The sequence below is a fragment of the Furipterus horrens genome, unplaced genomic scaffold, assembly GCF_987537825.1.
Source record: "Furipterus horrens unplaced genomic scaffold, mFurHor1.1.pri manual_scaffold_10, whole genome shotgun sequence".
NCBI classification, from domain to species: domain Eukaryota; kingdom Metazoa; phylum Chordata; class Mammalia; order Chiroptera; family Furipteridae; genus Furipterus; species Furipterus horrens.
In genome coordinates this window covers 59,779,346-59,802,590 of record NW_028327180.1, presented here as the reverse complement: position 1 = coordinate 59,802,590, position 23,245 = coordinate 59,779,346, and the positions used below count along the sequence as shown (strand labels likewise).

At 48.4% G+C, this 23,245-nt stretch overlaps 1 protein-coding gene across 1 annotated transcript in view; it reads right to left on the bottom strand.

Annotated features, from left to right (window-relative positions):
• Positions 1 to 323: 323 nt before the first annotated feature.
• Positions 324 to 23,245, bottom strand: part of MAML1 (mastermind like transcriptional coactivator 1) — a 49,767-nt gene continuing 26,845 nt past the window's right edge. The window contains exons 2-5 of the mRNA XM_090290439.1: positions 11,940 to 13,352; positions 6,369 to 6,608; positions 4,939 to 5,035; positions 324 to 3,133 (exon numbers count right to left, since the gene is read on the bottom strand). Coding sequence (XP_090146565.1) covers positions 2,154 to 3,133; positions 4,939 to 5,035; positions 6,369 to 6,608; positions 11,940 to 13,352 — 2,730 coding nt within the window. The 3' untranslated portion in view covers positions 324 to 2,153. The remainder of the gene's footprint in view (positions 3,134 to 4,938; positions 5,036 to 6,368; positions 6,609 to 11,939; positions 13,353 to 23,245) is intronic.

The window sequence follows — 23,245 nt, the reverse complement described above, 5'->3', positions numbered from 1 at the left end:
TATAAAAGTAAAAAATATACAGTCAGAAGCTCTAACGCTTATTCCATAATATAAAATTGTAAACATTTATTTACACAAAGCAAATGTGTATAAAAGTCCCAGCACCCTTTTGAGTCATGGCTCCTGGAAGATGGGGGGGTGGGGGGGGTTTACACTGAAGTGGAGTCCCTTCTGCCCTGACTACCCCAAAACCAGGTTCATAAATAAAGCCATGGGCAACTCCTGGGAGGACCCCAAGCATCACATTTTATTGCTCTGACATTGCAGCAAGCCAGCAGCCTGCTGTCCGTGTAGGTGGCCCAAGACGAAGGGGGACTAAGGTGGGGGCAGCCTCCCCAGGAAGAAGGCAGAGTGCCCTGGGGACAGAGGTGAGCAACAGCCAGAGAGAGACCAGAGAGGAACTAGGGCCTACCACTAGTGGTCAGCCCGCCTTCTTTTGGTAGAAAACCTGCTGAGGCCACCCTCCTCCCCTTCAGGCTGGGGAGCTCACCCAGGGTGGCAGTTTCGCTGGCTCTGTGACTCACTCCTTTCTTTGAGAGCTAAATCCAGCATCTGGAAAGGCAGGGAGGGTGGGTCAGGGAAAATGGCTTACAGAAGAGGGTGTGAGGGCCGAGCCCCCTATGAAGGCACTGCAGGTGCAGAGCATCACCAGTGTGTGTCCAGCCCTGGTACTGGCCCCAGCCACTCAGGCTGTTTATGGGAATCTTTTCCTCCACAGGACACCCCTTTAATTTGCCGTGGCAGTCTGTCCTGAGGCCCTTTCTCTCCCATGCTGTGGGAAAGGGGCTCACCCTGTGCTCACCACACCCTTTCCTTACACTGAGTGCTTGCTCCATCCTCCTCTTCCACAAACAGCCCACAGGTAAAACTGTGTTGTGGACTCTCAGCTTAGTCAAGTCCATTAATTCATAGACCTCAAAAGAGAAATCCATTGGGATCTTTAAAAAGGATGCATTAGTGTTCTAAAGCAATTCTCTTTAAAAAGTGCAAGTCCCCTGATAGGGGCATGGCAAGTCAAAGCGAAGTGGAACCCCTCCCTCTGGCCTACCCTTGGCAGGGCACAGGGCTCCCTCTCCTCCCCAAAGTTTTCCATTTGGGGGGCGGAGTGCCCTCCTCCCTGCTATGCAGGTCTCCCTAAAGGAATTTAATGATTCTTTCTCTTCCCCTCCAATCTAGCGAATCATTGCCTTAAAGAGGTTTTCCAGTTGGGCTGCAGAGAGGAAAAAGAGGAAGCAGGAAAAAGGGCATGGGAAGGGAAGATTTGCTAAAGGGAAGACATCTGTGCACAACTGACCAATGGCCACCTTTTAACATGTTCAATGCATGCTGTCAGAAAAACTAACTACAGAAGATGGGGACTTATGACGACGGGAACATAGGGATCCCAAATACTCCATTTCAGCTTCAGCCTGGGGGCAGCTGGGTCCTGCTACCAGCACAAGGGAGGGAAGGGTTCCTCCGCCAGGGTCCTCAGAAATGCTTCCCGCAACAGCAGCACTCTGGAGGGCGGGCTGCTGGAAGGACCAGCCTGTTGCTTGCTCTGCGCCTTCCTGGCATGCGCAGTCACACTGTCACAGACAAGGCTTTTCCAGTGCAGCTCCCCATCCTCCTGAAAGCTGATGGAGCTCGAATAAAAGACCCACGAAGGAAGCCCTCAGTTTCCAATGCCACTTAATCAACTTAACCACCACTTATCCTGTTTTAAAACCCTTTACAACTTAATCTTTTCTATGCTACAAATGGCAAATAGCTCTACTAGAGTTTCACCATCTCCCCAACAACAGGGCAAGGGGAGAAATCTCGGATCAGGCCGACATAATGATGCAGATTCTTATAAGCCTGATACTGTGGGATTTCACTGTTTTAACTTGGCTTTTTGTCATCTGGACAAAAAGCCACCTGTGGGAACCCTGTCCTAGTGTCCCAGCACCAGGTAATGATGCCAGCCTATGGCCTGGGGCCTGCCTGACAGACCACAGCTGCTGGGCTACAGTAGGAGGCCCCACAGATCCCAGCCTGGTGGGGCCTCAGCCCGGGTTCTCTACCCACCCAGCACCTGGTAGTGGGCTTTTGGTCCAGATAGTTGCTCACTGTTGAACATGAGAACAGAAACACAGGGTCTAGGAACACTGAAACCACCACCCATCCTGCCATCACTGAGGCCCCAAAAGGTCATCCAAGTCGTTCATCCACTCTTCTGAAGTCCTGTTCTTTAGCAAGGAGTCGATAAGGTCAGTGTCACCAGCCATGCTGGCCAGCCCACCGCCACTGGGCTGCCCACTATAGGCAAAGGGCAGCTCCTGGCCTGAAGTCCGCACAGGGTAGGCTTGGGCACAATGCAGCCCTGCCCGGCCACCCATGGGTGGGGCAGGGCTCTGGCTGAAGGCCCCCAGCTCAGGCCCACCAGGGCTCAGGCCTGGCAGGCCCTGCTGCGGCGCTCCCTGGGCAGGCGCCGGGGTCGGGGCGTTGGTCCTCTGCTGCGTACTCATGGGAGGCAACATGGGCCCTGCCGCGGCCCCTGAGCTCATGGGGGCCAGGGGCCTACTGGGTGCTGCCTGGGAGAACTGCGGGCTGGGCATTTTCAGGTGGGCCTGCTGCATGTGGAAACTGGGGGATGCAGTGAAAGGGCTGATGGTGGTGCCCCCCGGGCTCTGGCCACTTAGGCTTGGCACTCCCTGATGCTGCCAGGAGGGATTCTGGCCTGCCATGGCCGCTGACAGCCTTGGGACCTGTGGCTTAGTTAAACCAGAGGTCAGGGTTCCCTTATTGTGCTGCTGGGAGAGACCAGAGCTCCCCAGAGAGTTCTGTCCATAGGCAGCTGAGACTGAGGTGTTCTGGCCCATGCTTGTCTGCCGAGGAATGTGGGCATGTCCGTTGGGGGCCTGCGACGGGGGCTGGGAGACTATCTGGGTGAGGCTGGAGGCCATGCTATAGCGGCTGCCCTGTGGCATGCTCTGGGAACCAGTGAACTGAGCCACAGCGTGGTCCTGCTGACCCGAGGTTGAGGCAAGAGAGGAAACTGAAGTGTGTCCAGGGCCTATTGGCATCAGATTCCCAGCCTGAGGGAATCCTCGAGGACAGTTGGAGTTGGATGGACCCAAAGTGTTCATGTTAGGCATGGAGGCAGAAGACCCTAGAAGAGAAAGAAGATTCTGTCAAGCAGGCGTTTCATGACCACCACTGTGGAGACGTCCCCAGAGCCAAGGTGCAGCTGCCATTATAGGGGCGCGAACAGCAGAATCAATACCAGGCACCTCAGTCAGCAGGACCTCAAAGCAGAGAGTCCTGGGGCCCAGGGGCATTGGTCTGAGATGAAGACAGGAGCAGAGGGATGGGCAATGCCCGAGGGGAGGGCAGCCAGTGGCCTCGGCTGGTTCCCCTTCCGAGGCCCACCTATCTCTGCGCAGGCCTGACGCTGGGCACTGGGGCCCCAAGGAGCCGACTAAGGGCCTGTCTCTGGGAGGTGAAGACACCATGTGCTGTGACAAGTACAGCAGAGGGAGCACAGGGGATGAAGGCTCCATGCCTGGGAAGACTGGGAAGGCTTCAGAGAGACAGAGACAAATACACTGGGTTTGAAAAGGGTAGAAGCTAAGCAACTTAACAATCTCCTGGATTGAGAGAAGAATATGTGCAAAGTTAGGGAACATGGTATGTGGGTGGAACTCTGTGGCCAGTGGTGGGGAAAGCACCAGCAGGCTAGATACGCACTGAGGAGCCATCCTGGCCAGATCAGAAGGGCTGCAGCCCATTGAGGGGGGACAGGGCCGCAAAGCCGAAGGGCAGCAGTACCATGACTGTGCTTCAGAGCCTGCTGGGAGGGGATTGTTCAAGTCACTGAGCTGAGATCCTCGGAACAGAGCAGTCCTGACTGCAACCCGCAGGTACGTGTTTAAGCCCTGCTCTGTGCTGGAGAGACAGCAAGGAATTGGTCTGAGTGGTTCTGTGCTCAGGCAACCTGCTGTCCGGGGCTTTGCCTTCAGCAGTAGCTACCGGGTGACAGCACTGACCAAGGCAAGTGTGTGTGGACAGGAGAGCTATTGTCCAGGGCTGGCCTTCGCTGCACACTTTGTTTCTCCTCTCAGTCCCTCCACTGGCACTTGACTACAGATCAGGTAGGGAAAGAGAAAGCCTAACTCAGTCCCACCAAGATCCCATGGCAACGACAGATAGAATGAAGGCGGAAACGGTGGCTGAGACCCAGGCTGCTGAGATGCCTGCCGACTTCTGCTCCTTGGTCGTGATCAGCATGCACACAGAATGCCACCTGGTCTCTTCCAGAATGCGCAGCTGTGGTCAGTTCCTCTGGGACTCTTCACAGTGACAGTCAGTGACCAAGGAAAAGACAGGTTCCGAAGACACTACAAGAATAGACCACATTTTCCTGCACCTGCCAATCAGCATCTTTGTGTTTCTGGAGCGACAATCTGAGCAATGGCAGCCAAGTTCCCTTGCATGTCTGACATGTGACAGCTGAGACTCCTGAGTGTCTCCTGCCCTTTCCTGGCCATATATCTATGGCTGATGCTACCACCCGCGACGAAGTGAGCAGACAAGAAGAAAAACAAAGAAGCAAAGGCCACACAAGTGCATCAAGTCTCTCCTTATCTGGAAAGTGGGAGGTCATTCTGCAAGAAACTTTCTTAAGAATTACAGAAGCCATTTCCTGCTGGTAAGATTTTATTGCCAGGGACCTAGCCAAAGTACTCAGCCAAAGTGGTCTGCTTCTATAACTCTCTTCTCCTGGGTCAGGGAGTGACTAGGAAGCAGGCCCCTCAGGCAGACTGAAGTTTATATGAGGAAGGCAAGGCACGGAGCACCTGGCTAAGGCAGGCAGCAGGCAGCAGGCAGCAGGCAGGTAGCACTCTAGGAGACCCCGCCCGCCCTGTGCAGTGCCTGCCGTCCCTGCCCCCACACCGCCCTCCAGACGCCCCTCACCTGTGAACTGTCCGACTTGCTGTGAGAAGGTGCTCTGTGTCTGGTCTTGGTACTGGGGCGGTGGGCGGGTCAGATGGCGCTGAAACTGCTGCTTCTCCTAAAAACACCGAGAGCAAAAAAGATCCACAGAAAACAAACAAACAAACAAACAGTGTTAGAGTGGAGAAAACTGTCCAAGCTTGTTACTCACAGATAGACTCCAGTGAACATAATGCTCACAATCTCTTTCTGGGGATTTTTAATAAACACTATGAAGGATGGGTCAGAGCTAAGGAGCAATAATTAAGAGAAACGGTGGGGTATAAAATTTTTTTAAAAAGGACAGAAAAGAAGGTGCGAATCAAAGCCACCTCACATGTACTAGGATGGCTGGGATCCAGGAGACAAGTGTGGCGAGGATGTGGAGGACCTGGGCCCATCACACACTGCTGCGGGCATGTAAAAGGGTGCAGCTATTTTTGTAAAACTGGCAGTTCTACATGAGGTTAAACGTAGGAGTTACCATATGACCCAGCAATTGAACCCCTAGATATACACTCAGAGAATCAAAACCTACATCTACAAAAAGTTCAGGAAACCACCCAACTGTCTATCAACAGATAAACAAAGAAATAAAATGTGACATATTCCTACAGCAGAATATTACTCAGCCATAAAAAAAGAGGGATGTACTGATACATGCTACAACATGGTTGAACCTTGAATGCACTTACATGAAATATTCACAAAAGTAGACTGGTGGGTGGATGCCTACACCTAGGAAGATGGAGGGGATAACTTTTAATGGGTACAGGGTTCCTTTTTAGGTATCTCTTTAAATGGGTGAAACAAGTGGAATGCCATGTATAAAGCTGTTATTTAAAAAATGGTAGAACTGAGGAAGTAATGTGGGTTTTAAAGCCATCCTCAATCAACTTGAACTGTTGGATGGCTAGTTGTTCCTTCTCTTCAGTTTTTAAGATGGAATTTAAAACTCTGAGCCCTCTTGTAACCTTGGTCCCTGTGCACTGTACCTGGTGACCAGGGTGGGGAACTGCAGGGCTTGGGGGGCTGGCCAGCCTTGACCCTACGCACCCAGGACCTCCAGCAAGCCCTGGTTTCCTGCCTCATATCCTGCCGATCCCAATCCCAAACTTGACATTTACAACCAAGCTGGGTCCCACAGTGACTTGACACACCCTGGCGCTTGGACATGGAAAAATATCCCTAACACAGATGGTTTCGGCCAGATTCTGCATTCATTAATCCCCACTGACATAAAGCTGCTTCCAACAAAGGCCACCAATGTGAGAAATGCCACACTTCCAGAAAGCGGTTTAAAAGGACAGAGCACTCTAATACCAACAACCATGCAAGGAGTGTCCAGTGGAGCATGTGGCCTGGAGGCAAGCAGGGGGCAGGGTGGGGGGGTCTCCCACTTTTCTCTTTACCTGCTCTGCCAGAAGGTGCTGCTGCCTTTGCAAGAACTGTTGTTGCTGCAAATGCTTCTGCTGCTGCTCCCTCTGTTTCTGCTGATCCAAAAGCAACTGATGCTGCTTTATGACAGCCGCCTGCTGCTGGCCACTGAGATAGGGGGTGCTGCCATGAGGGCTGGCCACTGGCACCGTGGGCGGCTGGGTCCCCACACCAGATGCCTGGGTGGGCACAGGGACGTTGGGAGGGTTCTTCTCCTGTCAACACAGATAAGGGATCTGGAGTCAGGTGGGACACAGTGAGGTCTCAGCCCTGATCAGAGTAAGGGTGAGCTCCATCCAGTGAGAGCCTGGCTTCTTGCAGGACTCCAGTGCAGTCACCCTCTGGGCTAGGCCAGGCACTAAGAGTGAGCACTTGCTCATCCAGGCGCAGTGATGAACAGTTACAAGCAGCAAGCTAGCTTTGCTTCCTGTGATTTGCCAGTGGCAAGGATGTGATTTTACACTGAAGCTCACATATTTGCACCCAATAGCTTCTACAGGCAATGGCAGCCTATATACCTTTGCTCATTAGAATGCCTGAGTGCAGGCAAGCCCCCAGGAGTGCTTGGAGGGGCTCTGGGCGGTGGAGACATGCCATGTGCTGAGTGTGCAAGCCTTAGGTCCCTGGCAGCAGGGCTGTCCCTGAACCGCCTGAATTTGTTGCTTGTCCACTTGTGTACAGCATTTTCCTGGTAGAGACTGCTCGGCTTTTGTCAGATATTCATGCTCATATTTTCTATTAATAATGGACCAAAGCAAGAGTCATGTCAAAAGTCACCACAATGTTATTCTAACATCATTACTTACATTTAGAAGAAAAGAGGGAAAATTTAACTAAAAACAGGAAAAAGGCAAAAAGCAATTATGATTTAAACAAGTTCAACTCCTTTAGCTCCTTTCCAGTTCTTATTCATTTGTATATTTGATCTTTACAAATCTAATCTTAGAGCAGACAGGTTCTGGTGTAATTTCCTCACCCCAATCAGCAGAAGCTCATGGGCATTTTATGAGGTGCAAAGTGCTACTGAAATGGCAGTTGTCACCGGGCCATTCTTAAGGGGGCTGTTAGTGGCTGTGCAGCAGTTTAATGGTTGACATAAGGAGAAGTTTCAACATTTACCATGCATGCTCCTGTTGCTAGACACTTGAACTGCTTCCAGTTTTGGGCTATTAGATACAACCATGCAATGAGTATCTTGTATATAACTTTCTATTTGGGGGGCATTATTTCTTGCAGGGGAATAATGTGTCAATGCTTATGAATATTTTTATGGTTTATGAAAAATACATAATGCCAAAATTATTTTCCAAAAGTACTGTGCCCTTTTACATACACCCTCATCAGTATATGACTGTGTCAACTTCTTCATGCTACTACCAGCTACAAATACACAAAGGTACACACAGGTATTCACTGAAGGCTTACTTATAGCAGCAAAGAGCAGGAGACAAGTTTCAACGGATCAAAAAAAGTCCAGGACACACTGTGGAGTAAGCAAAGTGAGTGTGCGCACCCGTTCTTTGGGGAGGCCAGAGATGCTCTGCTACTGCACAAGGTCGAGCCTTCAGAAGTCTCCCAGGGAGAAGGTGTCTCAGGACACAGCTGAGCAGAGCAGCAGTGTAGGTCCTGACCCAGAGCACAGCGGCCCTGGCCTGGCCCCGCCCCACAGAGCCATGTGACTCTGCGAGGCTTGTGCATCATGACTAAAGAAACATGGAGCTTAGATAGGTTGGAGGTAGCATTCACCAGAAGGTTATAAGCTTACTAAAACTTAAGGTATTTTATTTAATGATTTGTGAGAGAAAGGGGGAGAGGGAGGGAGAGAGACACTGATTTGTTGTTCCATTTATTGATGCATTCGTTGGCTGGTTGCTATCTGTGCCCTAACTGATGATGGCATAAGACTTAAGGTATTTTGAACACAGAGATCTGAAAGGTGGTTTAAAAATAAAAAAAGGCACAACCTATAAGAAGCACAGTAAGTCTGATCTTTACCTTCAAAATCCAGCCACAAATTACTTAATTTAAGTTGTATGGCATGAATGAGATATAAGACTAAGTGCAGGTGATTCTTCAAAAGTGTGTATTGTAACTTCTGGCCAAGATGGAGGCCTAGACAGACATGCTGCATCTGCCTCCACAACTAAGAAGGAACACAATTACCTCAAAACTAGAGACAACCAAGTTCCAGAAAAACGAGCTGCATGGAAGTCCAACAAACAAGATATAAAGAAGAAATACTCATCCAGACAGGTAGGAGGGGCGAAGCGGGGGTGGAGAGGATGTGGTGTGGTGGCGGCAGCAGCAGTAGGCCAGCGAAAAGCGCACTCACACATTTTAAAAAGTTGAGAGGGACACCTGGGGAGCGTTCCCAGCACCAGACCCGACTGCGCAACTCAGGGTTCCAGCGCCAGGGAAAATAAAGCCTCATTGCTTCTGACCATGCAAACCAGTGCGGGTTGGGGTGGTGAAGAAACTGCCCATCTCTCAGCAGAGTCTGCTTGTTTAAAGGCCACCCCCCCTCCCACATACACAATGCTAGAACGTCTGCAGACCCACCCAATCTGGGAACGACAGCCAGGGCAACAGATAAAGAGGTGCCAGTCCCATACAAAAGTGGGAGAAGTGCCTGGAAAAGGGGCAAGTGCTGAGCAAGCGGCATTTTCCCCTCTCTGACCCCTCCCCCACATACAGTGCCACAACGTGGTGAAATGGGTCACCCTGTACTAATGAATACCTAAAGGCTCCCTTTAGGTTACCCTTACAACGTTATAGGTGCGACAGCTCTACCTAAGACACAGAGGCAAACAAACAGAAGAGCCTGTCAGGACGAAGAGACAGAGAAGTATGGCCCAAAAGAAGGAATGGATCAAGGTCACGGTGGTAGAACTAAGCAAGGAGGAGATAGCCAACCTAACAGACATAGAGTTCAAAACACTGGTGATAAAGATGCTCACAATGAAGAATGGGGTGGTCTGTGGACTTCACTTTAAAACTGGTTTCTCTTTTCTATTCTAATGACTTGGAGAGAAAGGGCCCAGAGGTCTGAGAGGGGGGAAACCTAAAATATTCCCCTCAGCCCAAATTAAGTATAGTGGGCAAAAGGGTTTTGGACAGGTGAGATGTGCCTGGCACACCTTCCTCCAAAGAAGCCCTTTTTATCCCTAATGTGTGACATTGAAAAATTAATCCCTGCCTTTTGTCATCTAGTGGTTATGGACTGAATGATGCCTTTTAACCCTGTTGCCAAATCTGTTGCCCCCAGAATACAACAAGGATGCCAGCCTGTTAAACCAAGCACGCTGTTGTCCAGGGACAGGCAACTGACCTGGGGTCAGCAAGATCCTTCCCCATGTGGGAAGGCCCCCCTCCCCTCCAGATTAGGGATTTCTGGACCCAAGGGTAGGTAGGACCATCCCCAGCTTGAAGCACCTAGAGGAACACGAGACCTTCGCCTACTGTCCTTTATAAGATTATAAAGGGTCTTAAGTCTGAGAGGGCGGATTGTTATTTTTTATTGTTATAAAAAAATCAATCAATTTTTTTTAAAAAAGAATAATGTAGGAAAGGGTGAAGCCAGAGAACTTGTATGCACAACCCATGGGCATGAACTAAGGGGGGTGGGATTGTTGGGGGAAGAGGGGTACTGGGCAGAGGGGAGCAAAGGGGAAAAAATGGAACTATTCTAACAATATAATCAATAAAATATACTTAAAAAAGAAAGGTGCTCACAAGCTTGACAGATATGCTTAAGTACGGCAAACGCATAAGGGAGGACGTGAAGGCTATGCTAAATAAAAGAAGGAAAATCCACACAAAACTAATGGTGAGGGGAAGGAAACCAGGGTTCAACTCAATGATTCGGAACATAAGGAAGAAAAAAAACAGTCAACTAGTACAAAATGAAAAAACAAGAACTGAAAATATGAGGAGACGCTTAGGAACCTATGGGACAACTTTAAATGTGCCAACATCCAAATCACAGGGGTGCCAGACGGAGAAGAGGAGGAGCAAGAAACTGAAAGCTTACATGAAAAATAACGAAGGAAAACTTCCCAAATTTGGCGAAGGAAATAGACATGCGAGGCCAGGAAGCACAGAGAATCCCAAATAAGCTAGACCCAAAGAGGACCCCACCAACACACATCATAATTAAAATGACAAAGGCTCAACATAAAGAGAATCTTAAAAGTAGCAAGAGAAAAGCAGAGAGTTACCTACAAAGGAGTGCTTATAAGACTATCAGCTGAGCCCTAGCCAGTGTGGATCATTGGACTGAGTGCTGGCCTACAAACCGAAGGGTTGCCGGTTCAATTCCTGATCAGGGCACATGCCTGGGTTGTAGGCCAGGTCCCCAGTTAGGGGCATGTGAGAGGCAACCGATCAATGTATCTCTCACACATTAATGTTTCTCTCCCTTTCTCCTCTTTCCCTCTGTCTGAAAATAAATAAGTAAAAGTCTTAAAAAAAAAAAAAAAAGACTATCAGCCAATTTCTCAAAAGGAACTTTACTGGCAAGAAGTATTCAATGTGATGAAAAACAGGGACCAACAACCAAGATTACTCTATCCAGCAAAGCCATCATTTAGAATGGAAGGGCAAATGAAGTGCTTCCCAGACAAGGTAAAACTAAAGGAGTTCATCATCACCAAACCATTATTATATGAAATGTTAAAGGGACTTATTTAAGAAAAAGAAGATCAAAACTATGAACACTAAAATGACAACACACTCACAACTATCAACAACTGAATCCAAAAAATAAAACCAAAATCCAACTAAGCAAACAAGAATGGGAACAGGATCATAAGTATGGGGATCCTTTGGAGGGTTATCAGCTAGGAGAGGGAAAGGGGAGAAATGGGGAAATGCTGCAGGGATTAAGAAGTATAATTGGTTGGTACAAAACAGATGGGGGTGGGGGAGTTAAGAATAATATAGAAAAGGGTGAAGTCAAAGAACTTATATGCACGACACATGGATATGAACTAAGGGGGGTGGCACTGCTGGAGGGAAAGGGGGGTACTGGGTGGAGGGGAGCAAAAGTAAAGAAAATTGGGACAACTGTAACAACATAACAGAACAAAATAAAATAGGCTACTGATTAACCTTGGGGGGGGGGGGGGAAGTGTGTATAGTGCCCTGGCTGGTGTGACTCAGTGGACTGAGCACTGTCCTGTGAACCAAAGGGTTGCCAGTTTGATTCCCAGTCAGGGTACATGCCGGGTTTGTGGGCCAGGTCCCAGTAGGGGTTGTGTGAGAGGCAACCACACATTGATGTTTCTTTCCCTCTTCCCTCCCTCCTTCCCTTCCCCACTCTCTAAAACTAAATAAAAAATTTCAAGTGTATAGTTAAAACCAAAGGAATTTTACCCTATTTTTGTTTATTAAGACTCAATCCAGGTTTGCTTGATCAATTTTCACTCCCAAGGAATCAAAGGACAACCACAGCCGCTCCCCTCCCTCCTTCCCTTTTGTTTCCCAACTACATGGCACTTGGTAACCCAGGGGTGCAGAGTAGGAGAGCACTAAAGCCACAGGCTCACCTGGCTAGGTGGAACCAGCGATGGGAAGAGCATATTTCCTGGCTTTGGTTTTGTCAGAAACAAGGTGCTCTGCTCGTTGCTCAGATGAGGCAGCTGCTGGGGAAGATATGTCAACAGGGCCGTCTTGCTCTGTGCAGCCCCAGGGCCTCCTTGCCCACAGTCTGCTTTGTAATGAGAAAGGGGCTTGGTGTTGCCATAGTCCAGCACAGACCCTTGGTTAGTGATGGTGTTCTGGCTCAAGTTACTTGGCGGCTGGTGACTCAGCAGGTTTATGTGGCTGGGCGGGAGGTAGGGACTTCCGGGATGAGGGGAGCTCTTACTCACACTGGGCATCATTAGTAGTTTGGAGTTGGTGAAGTCTTGTTTGTAGCCAGGAGGGCTGGCAGACTTCTCCATGGTATAAGGAACATTTAAGGGGCTGTGGGAGGGGCCTGTCTGTTGCCAGGTGGGCATCTGACCTGGAGCTGGTGCTTGGGCAGCCTGTTGTGAATTCTGGAGCATCTGCTCGCGCTTCTGCTTGGCAGCAATCTGCTGGAGCTGGTGGGCAGAGGACAGCTTTGAGGCCCCTCCAGGGCCCTGGCTTGGCAACACCACACTGGAGATGGCTCTTTGTGCATTCTGGGCCTGGGTGGACGCTGGCATCAGGTTGGGACTGGGATTGTCTGCCCCGGGCTGACCAGAGGTGTGGAACAGAGGCTGAGAGCCCCCTAGGCTAGATGAATCTGTGCTCACAGGCCGGGATGAAGGCCCCATAAAGGTCTGTCCTACAGAACCAGGCCTCACTTGTGGAGAGCCTAACTGTTCTTGTTCAAAGGCTGCTGGGGAGAATTCTGTCTTAATATGAATGTCTTGTGCCAAGGGAGGCTGTGTGGCAGAACCAGAAGACTCTGGGTCCTTCTTCTCTTCAAAGTCCTCAGTAAACAAATCCTTCATGTCTTCATCGGGCACTGACCGGTTCAGCTCCTCGATGAGCTCCTTCCACTCCTGCTCATTAAGGTTGAGGTCAGGCATGAGGTTGCTTTGGGATATGGAGCCTCCAGCCCCTGCGATCATGCAAGGGAGGTCATCGACAGGCTCCTGCTTCAGCTCCTTACTCAAGCTCAGAGGATATGACTCACTAGGGTTGCTGCCTCCATTTAGGTGGAGGCTTGAGTCTGCCAGACACTTCTTGTTCATGGAGTCCAGCCCCAGGGGGTGCTTCCCGCTGGCTTGTAGGGCCTCTGAACCAGGCTCATCAGGCTGACTGAGAGGGGAGGCTGGAGGCAGGCCATTGGAAGAGACGCCTACTCCCATGGGGGCTTCTCGGCGGGTCTTCTTGTGCCCAGAGAAGAGGTCTCCGTAGCCATTCTGCTGGTCACCATTCTGCGGGGAAGTGCTGCTATCAAGACTCCTCTTCGCTGTGTCATGGAGATGCTGAAAAAGATGGAGAAGAGTGACTTGTGTGCACAGCACCTGTAGAACGTCCCTCAGTTTCACACGGTGGCTTAAACCAGGGGCCCAAAACCCTGCAGTGCCTGTTCAGTTCACACTCCCGCTTCAGGAACACTGCCATTTCCCCTCCAGGGTGGCCTCGCCTGAGTCAGCGTGGGAAAGCAACCCAGTTAGTCGATGGGTCAGTCCTGGACTTCTGCAGGATACAAGCCTGATGCTGTTTGGTTACCCAGCGTAAGGGTGTGCCCAAGAGTGGAACTGAGAAGAAAGAGTCAGATACAAACGTATTCTAAGGGCAGCATGAGAGTCCTAGATCTAGTGGTACCTGAGCCAGCTACCCCTCCGCACCCCCTAGCCTTGTGCTTCGGCCCGTTTGACTAGGGTTGCTGCTGCTCTCAGCTGACGGAGCCCTGGCAGTGCAGGCTCCTTCTCAGCCTTGGGGTAGGGGAGGTGTCACCAGCAGCAGGCTCCATCTTGTGGCCCCCCCCTCTTTTTCTGCTTGTCTCCTGCCAACTGTGAGCACCTTCTAATCACCTGCACCCTGTCACCAACCTTTACAAACCCCTCTTCTTATCAAGACCATCGGACCACACACAGGCAGGTCTGTCTGCACTGATATTCTCACTTCCCCTTGTCCTCAACTCAATTTGTTCAGTTGCCCTTATATAAAGAGTCTGCTTTGTGCCAGGGACAAGTGCTGTGCACTATTAGGACAAATAGGGTGGTCCCCTATCCTTATGGGCTCCCAGTCTTCTAGGATACGCCACATACAGGGACATGGCTACAGAATAAGACAAATGGCTTAGGGAAGCAACAGAGCAGTCAGCACCCTGAGAATGCAGGGGAGGGAGCTTCAGTAAGTGGGGTAAGAAGGAGAGAAGGTAGCATCTTCCTATTGTTTCCCCAGCTTCATTTTTAGCTGTCAGGACAGGATGCTCCACTAACAGAGGTGTCTACACTTGGCTTCTGACCCTAGCTGCTCCTTTGCTATGTTCACTCTTGTTATGTGGCTGGCAGTTAGACAGACGTGAGCAGAGCAAGGACAGTGGGCCAAGTACAGAAGATCACCAGGGAGAAAAACCCTAGGTGCCTAGCAACAGACAAAACTGGGAAAACCAGGGCCTGGCCCCCAGGATGAAGTTTTCCCCTGGCATGTCTGTGGTCATGCTAGTGGCAAGACCCTTCAGTGAAGGAACAAGGAGTGGGTGAGTGGTACGAGCACTCCCTTAAGCATTAACCCCTAGGGACAACATCTAGGCCTCAGCTGTTTTTCAGCTCCAGGCTGGAACCAGACAAAGAGAGGCCATGGACCAGATGCACCGACTAAAGAGCCCCTGCCCTGGTGCCAACCAGTCAGTGGATACCATGACCCTGAAAGGACACACCTGGAAAGCTGATGGCTATTCTACGAACATCCCCCCCGGGACCTCCCCCTAAATCCCCACTCTTAAAAGCCCTTAGGATGGAGGAAGACCCAGTATTTCTTTAAATCAATATCTGGGTACCTAAATTGGCTCAGAAAAACTTAGGAATGTTTGATAAATGGAACTGTAGGAGTTAAGGTATTAAGCAAAACACAATCCTGGGACCCAACTCAAGAACACTTTTTATTTTGGTAGGTTCCTCTGCTCTCTGCTTCCTGCTGCCACCTAGGGGTGAAGAAACCATGCTCCTAAAATGGATCCTTTATAAAATGGTAAATTCATACCCATTTAATCTGTCAGAAGGAAATCAAAATGAGTTGTTAATTTTTCTTAGATTTTTATTCTATTATATTCTTTTTGGAAAGCCACTTGTTCCTCAGTGTCAGGTGTGGGCTACCTGTGAGCCTGCTGAGCTGCCCATGTTCCTGTGGTGGAAGATGGGCACCTAAAAGGTCAAGGGACTTGATGAGTCAGCTGATCATCCCAGATTAGAAAAAGAATCCTGCTTTGCCCTAATACTTATAAAAGCTACACTCCCTCATAATCCAAACAGATGCAGACAAGTTCCAAAGTAACCACTTATTTTTGCAATTCCAATTGTGCAGTCAAAGGAAACACCGAACTGGCACAATGTAGGCGGGGGTCGGGGTGTGAAATGTGGTGGTCCCAGCAGATTTTGAAGTCTTGGGCATTTGCAGAATATGTGCCTGATATGTGCAGGGCACTGTAGAAAGAGGCAGCGTAAGTAAACCAGAGCCCAATCTCCAGGAATTCACGAGAGGTGGGAAAACGGCCTGAAGAGGTAACATCAGGCAAAAACAGGCTGCCCTGTATAAATGCACATGCTTGCTGTCAGTGTAATGTAGTTCTGGGTGCTCAGCTCAGAGGCTCCTGTATTCACTATGGGGCAGCCTCGCGATGCACACGGCTCCAGGACGATCCACTCATGGGATAACACGATCTGGTTCGTGTTTGCTTCACAAGGGGGTTTTGCTGAGGACATTGCCTGTCTGATGCTCATCCAGTCCATCTTGCAAAAGTGCACCCCGCAGGCCTGACTCCCACCTCAGCCTGTGCCACCCACCACCTTCTGTTCTGGAAGAGGGACCCCAGGATATAGATGCTGCTCCTAGTCAAGCTGGAGTTACCCAATCAACCTCCAAACAGCCCCCCTTGACCCACCAGACTTACATGACAGTCCCTCCACGTCCTTCCCCTTCCACAACCCACCACTGAAATTCCAGTGTGCTTTGTGGTCAAACTACTCCCAATGACAACACCCACATCTGCAACTCTGTGCTAGCAAACAGGCGGTTGGTTAAGACACGGGGCTCTCATTGGTGCTCCACACCTGTGGGCAGCCATCTGAGCAGCCACCAGTGCTCCCTGCCCCTTCTCCCTGGGCATCCACTCTCCTTGCTCCTGCCTCTCTGTCATCCTCCTATCAGCCAAACTGCACCCCACCCCCTGCCCTCCCACAAGAGCCAGCATGTTGGCCCGCCACCAGGTGGCTTCCATCCTCTGGAACCCACTGGACGATGGGACACTGAAGTGGATGGGAGTAAAGGAAAGGGAGGGCCTAGGAGGGCTGCTTTCTCCAATGCCAGCAATGGTCTCCAGGCTGCTATACGCAGACCACAGTTTTAGTCTCCCCTCTCTCTCCGCTCATCATCTGCCACTCAAGCATTCTCTCCATCTTTAAAGCCCTTTCCTCATGTTTCTTACCACAGTATCTTCCTCTTCCACCTCTCTGGCTGTTTCTTCTCAGTCCCCTCTCAGGTAGGTCTCCCCTTCAAATGTGTATCTGGGTCCTCCCCTCTCTTCATTGTGCACACCCTCCCAGTGATCTCACCCAGTCACATCCCTGCACCTGCATACCATGCCCAGAATAACCCACTGCCCAGCCTCACCTGCCACCCTCCTTTCATGGGCCCTCCCTACTGTGAACACGCATGAGTCACGCTGGCCTGACCTTCCTTCCTCGGTCAGGTCCTCAAGGTGCCTGGCTCCTTCTGCCTTGGGCCTTTCCACTTGTTCTTCTCTTGGCACAAAAACACTTTTCCTCTTCTCTTCCCAGAGTGGCTCGCTCCTCAAAGTCATTCTCTCATCACCTACTCCTCCCCTACAGGCACTCTCAACCCCATTTTCTTGTTAATTCCCCCATGGAGGCACTCATTTGAATGGGCACAGCTACCCCCATCAGAATGAGAATCAGAGACCCCAGTACCTAGAACAGTGCCTAGCACTCAATACATATCTGTGAGTGAGTGTGCTCTCTAACATACCCACGTCTAAGAGCTCCAGACCCCTGTCTATTCAACTACCCACCTGGAGTGCTCTTCCAGGGGGTACAGGTATGTGAGACGAAATCTGTCCAAGCCAGAAGCAGCAGTCTCCCCAGTTCTGTTCGCCGTTCCTTTTTCCTGCCTCAGAGAACGTCACGTCTAGCCACCCAGCCACACAAACCGGAAAACAGTGAGTCACTGTTGCCCCTGCTCCACTAGCCCCTGCACTCAGTCAGCACCTTACTACTGAGTCCACTTCCTTAGCAATTCTTGAGTCCACATGCTTCTCTCCTTTTACTAGCATCACCTATCGGGCCTGAATTACTCCAACCTTGTCTAAAGCTAGTCTTGTCACAGCCCTATGGGTTGGGGAGCTTGCGCCGAAGGGTAGATATAACCTGGTCCACTCTTCTCCCCACCGCTCCACCACGGCCCTTTGCTCGTGCTGCCGTCCTGGCTCTCTGGCAGGGGTGTGACTCTCCACCCCTTCCCACCCATACCCCTGTGGCACACCGTGGTGTGGCTCCATGGAACCACTCCAAAGGACAGACCGAAATATATAAAATCATAACTTTTTAAGGTAGCCATGGTTAAATACTGGCAATTTCAACCAAATACCATGCTGGCTTTTCCTCTTCCCTTGAGCTCTTCTAGTGCCCTGCACATACACTTAGGATCACCAGGAACCTTGTGCTGGAAACAACCTCCTTAGGTAAAATGGATCCACTATCATGTAACATCCAAGATATCAATGATCTGAGGCAAAGTCCTGGAAATCCAAGTCAAGTAGCAACTTTGATTAAGGCACAGATTTGAGCCTTGTGTGACAGGGACCAGTCTGACTTTCCGGTGTGCCTGCTGAGCACTGGACACCTGTACCTCCTGTTCCCTGCTGCACGTCACACTGTTGGCCCTCCCACATGGCACCCTGTGGACGGTGCTGCTGCGCCCATTCCACAGTAGATGGGGGGACGGTGGAGACTCCAGGAAGCTTGCAAGGTGGTGAGCACCCCAGAGGCCCTGGGAGGGGCCTGCTGCTGAGGCCCACAGCTCACCCACTCCGGACAGATGGAGGGGAGACTCCACAAAGCCCATGTCCACCTGGGAGGCTGGAAGAGTGGCATGACACACAAGCCACAGGGAGTGAGCAAGAATTTTAAGCTCTAAGGAAAAAAACACCTCCCCAAGGTCAAACCCAAAGAGTCCCGTCAAGGTTACCTTACCAGAAAAACAGGCTGTGCTATGAGAAAACCCCCCATACCAGTATCACAAATGTTTCTTTGTAAACTATTTAAAGAAAGATAACCTGGCCCTCACCAGTGTGGCTCAGTGGGTTGGGTGTTGTCCCACAAACCAAAAGGTCACCGGTCTGATTCCCAGTCAGGGCACATGCCTGGGTTGTGGGTTTGATCCCCAGTTGGGGCACGTATGAGAGACAACTGATCGATGTTTCTCTCTCACATCAATGCTTCTTTCCCTCTCTTTCTTCCTCCCTTCCCTCCTCCCTATAAATAAACAAAATCTTTATTAAAAAAGGAAAGAGAGAAACTATCACAGAACCATCTATAACCTGCTACTAATAAGTCCTATTTTTAAGACATTATTTACCTTAACAGTTGGGTACCTCACAAATTTAGGAGTATGGGGGCCCTAAAGAGATCTGTAAGCACCACTCCTAGCCAGTGAATCACCTCTAGGGACACAATGAAAATAGTGGATTCTGAGAACTGCCTTTTCTAGAAGACTTTCATTTGGTACCTAGACATTTCACCATCACCTTTTTAAACTTTCTGTTTTTAAAGAATTACAGATTCACTGAAGATTGCACAGAGAGTACAGAAAGATCCCATTACCCTTCACCCAGTTTCCTCCAATAGCTACATTTTACATAATTATAGTATATCATCCACTGGGAAGACCATGCCTGTCACTGGAGCATGTGACCATCACCGTTTTTGATAGAAAGCTTAGCCATGTGTTTTACACAATGTCATCCCTTCCTGTATGATTATAAAGCAGAAAGGAAGTTTACATTTTATTCTGAGAAATGGCTCAATAGATTGCTTCTTGTACTTTGCAGACAGTCCCATATCCTCTTTGCTATAGGAAAACCAATTGGGAAGCCACGTGAGTTCAGAAGGCTGTGCGAATACATGAGAGAGGGAACACCGAAGGAGGAGGGGCAGGAAGCACTGATGGCTGCCACATGATGATGGTCCTGGGAAAGATGGCCTAAAGCTTCACTTAGCTTTCAAGGTTCCTAACACCATTCTGCTGATACCAACGACTGCCTGATACAGGGAACCACTCTTGGGGGTTCATGCAACACACACTGCCGAGGTCCTACTGTGTGTCAGCACCGCCCTGTAGAGACTGTGCACAAAATGAGTCAGTTCAGCTATGTACTAGGTGTTTACTGTGCTCTCAACTGGGCAGGAGCACTAGTGATAAAAAGATAAAGGAGACAGTTCCACTCCCACAGGCTGGGATGTGAAGAAGAAGCTATGAAGGTGGGCCAGAATATTAATGGCAGCACAAGAGGAGGGGCACAAGGGTTGGGTATTTAAGGACCAGAGAAGTCATCTAGAAGGGGGAAGACATTCCAGACTGAGAGGCAGAGGCAAGGGTACACAAACAAGCACTGAGATGGGGGTGGATGGAGGGAGGCAGGCGGAAAAAACCTGTAGTGTTTCTGAAGTGTAAAGGGTACCACAGGGAGTGCTGGCAGAGAGCAAGGATGGGAATGGGCTGTGATTTAATGGAAAATTTTTTTAAATGCTCAAAACAAGAGAGAACCGTATACTGAATCCTCATATGCCCATCACTCAATTAAAAAAATTTTACATTTAAATTTATTGATTTTAGAGGTGGGGGGAGAAGGGGGGGGGAGAGAGAGAGGGTGCACCACTGATTTGTTGCTCCATTTATTGATACATTCATTCATTGGTTGATTCTTGCATGTGCCCTGACCTGGGATCGAACCTCCAACTTTGATTTATTGGAACAATGTTCTAACCAATTGAGCTACCCAGCCAGGGCCTGCCCACCATCCAATTTAAACAACTACTAGTATTTTGCCATTTGGTCTCATTTATACCTTCCTATCCCCTTGTCCCCAAAACTGTATTATTTAAAAAGCAAATCCTAGCCCTGGCCAGCATGGCTCAGTTGGTTGGAGCGTCATCCCATACACCAAAAGGTTGTGGGTTCAATTCCTGGTAGGACACAAACCTAGGTTGCATGTTTGATCCCTAGTCTGAGCATGTATGGGAGGCAACCCATTGATGTTTCTCTCTCACAGCAATGTTTCCCTCTCTCCCTTCCTCTCTCTAAAAGCAATGAAAAAATGTCCTTGGGTGAGGATATAAACAAATAAATAAATACATACATATATATCCCATGCATGATATAAGTTAATCTACAAATATTTTAAATTCTATCTCTAGAAAGTAGGAACTCTAAAAAACATACATGTGTGTACAAGCTCTGGTGGGTAGCTCAGTTGGTTAGAGCATTGTCCCCATACACCAAGGTTGCAGGTTCACTTCCTGGTCAGGGCACGTACAGGAAGCAATCAATGAATGCATAAATAGGTAAAACAACAAACTGATGTTTCTCTCTCTGAAATCAATTAAATTTTTTGAAGTTTGCCAAAAGTTATCAGTGTTAGAGCTAATGACATTAACAGATATTTGAATGACTATATTCCCACTGTCATTCTATATTTTGCATGTTTAAATTATGATTTAATTTTAAGTAATCAAGCATGATTTTTCTCTCTTGAATTAAAAAAACATGAAATCTGCATGTTAAAAATTATATGTGTGTGTAACAACTAAAACGTTGCTAATTCTTTATTATCACCACCTCAAATCCATTAGGATGGCTACTATCAAAAAACAGAAAACAACAAATGCTGGCAAGGATGTAGAGAAATTGGAACCCTTTTACATTACGAGTGGGAAAGAAAATGGTGCATCTGCTATGGAAAGCAGTATGGTGGTGATTCCACAAATTTACCATATTATCCAGCAATTTAATTTCTAAAAAAAACCCATTTCCAAAAGAACTGAAAATAGACTCAAACAGATATGGGGAGGGCAAAAGCAGGTGTTCAGTTGTGAGTATGTGAAACAGAGTTCATTCTTATATTATTAATTATTGTAGTATTTATTATTTATTATTAACCTACTTTTGCCCACTCCTGTATCTGTATAGCAATACGCACAATTGTTAAAAAATAGAAGTAACCCTCGAGCCCATCAGTAGATAAAAGGACACACAAAATGTGGTCCACTCATACAATGGAGTATTACTGAGCCTTAAAAGCAAGGAAATTCTGACACCTGCGACAACATGGATGAACCTTGAGGACAATATGCTAAGTGATATAAGCCAGGCACAAAAGGAAAAATACTGTATAATCCCAATTATATGAGATACCTAGAGCAGTCTCATTCATAGGGACAGAAAGTAGAATGGTAGTTCCAGGGGCTGGGGGAAGGAGAGAATAAAGAATTAGGGTTTAATGAGGACAGTGTGAGTTTTGAGATAAAAAGAGTTCTGCTGACGGATGGTGGATGACTGCACAACAATGTGAATGTAATGACACTGAACTATAAATTTAAAAATGATAAAAATAGTAAATTTCATGTTATGTGTATTTTACACTTCAAAAAATATTTTTTAATTCTTTATTATTATCCTATAATCCATCAGTGTTCTTGTCTCATTCATGCAGTACCCCTGGGCTAATCTAGGAATCACATTGTTTCTTCTTAAATATTATCGTCCTGTATCACTAAAATGTAAAAAGTCTTTTAAAAATAACCACAACACCATTATTGAATGTTCTTTAAAAATTCAAATTGTTTTTAGAGTTGGTTTATTCAAGTCAGGATCCAACACCCTATATTTGGTTGACATACTCTTAAGACTCTTTCAATATGTAACAGTTCTCTCTCCATTTTTGTCCTCTGCTATCTATTTGTCCATAACAGTCACCTGTCCTGTAGAATTTTCCACTTCCATAGCTGAGTTTTTTATCCTCTGTATTTCTGGTAAACTGGTAGATGCTTGATCAGATTCATATATATATTTTTTAATGTAAATATTTATAAATGATGTGTGCTGCAGGTCCTTTTAGTAGGACGATAGCAGATGAGGTCAGATTTGCATTTTTACAAGCTCCCAGTGACTGTAGCAAACTGATTTCAGGGTGGAAGGCTTAGCCAGCACAACTGAGCAGGAAAATGCAGGGACAGCTTGTGAAAGAGATGAGACCCGATATGAATATGGGAAAAAGATGACTTCAGAGGCAAAGTGGAAGAACACTCAGCAGGTACCAGAGACGGATTTTCTGCTGGGGGTGTTTCCCCAAGGGAAGGGGTGAGTTCAGTTTGAGCCCTGAGGAGAGGACTGGGCCCTGCTGAGCACGTCCACCAGGCGGTGAGGAAGGCTGATGGGAGCTCAGTGGAGAGGCAGCTGCCATCAGCAACGCGCGGCTGAGCCCCAGAGCAGATCCCTTCACTCAGGAAGGGTGAGAAGCCATCAAAGGGCTGGTGAAGAGCCTGTACAGATGATAGCACATAGGAAAGTGATGGGTTAAATGCATCAGGAAGTTCCAGAACTATAAAGGCTGAACATGTCCTTTGAGTCTGGCAACTAAAAGGTCATTGATGTTGTTGCCCAGAGCAGTTCCAGAAGGTAGACTAGAGTAAAAACTGGACTGAGAAGCAACTGGGAGGTGAGTAAACAGTACTGATTGTTCTTTTTGAAGTTTAGTTTTAAAAGGGAGATATAGACACAAAGTAGGTAAGCGGTTGCCTAGGGCTGAGAAGAGGGTGTATTGAGGGGTGACAGCTAGGGGAAATAGGGTTTCTTTCTGGGGTGACGAAAACATTCTAAATTGATTGTTCTGATGGTCACACAACTACGAATCAGCTAAAAACCTTAACATTGTATGTTTAAAAAAATGTTTTTAAAGGTTTTATTTATTTATTTTTAGAGAGAGAAGGGAAGGAGAAAGAGAGAGAGAGAAACACAGATGTGCAAGAGAAACATCAATCAGTTGCCTTCTGCAGGCCCCCAGCTGGGGACCTGGCCCACAACCCAGGCATGTGCCTGGACCAGGAAACCAACCAGTGACCTTTCGGTTTGCAGGCCT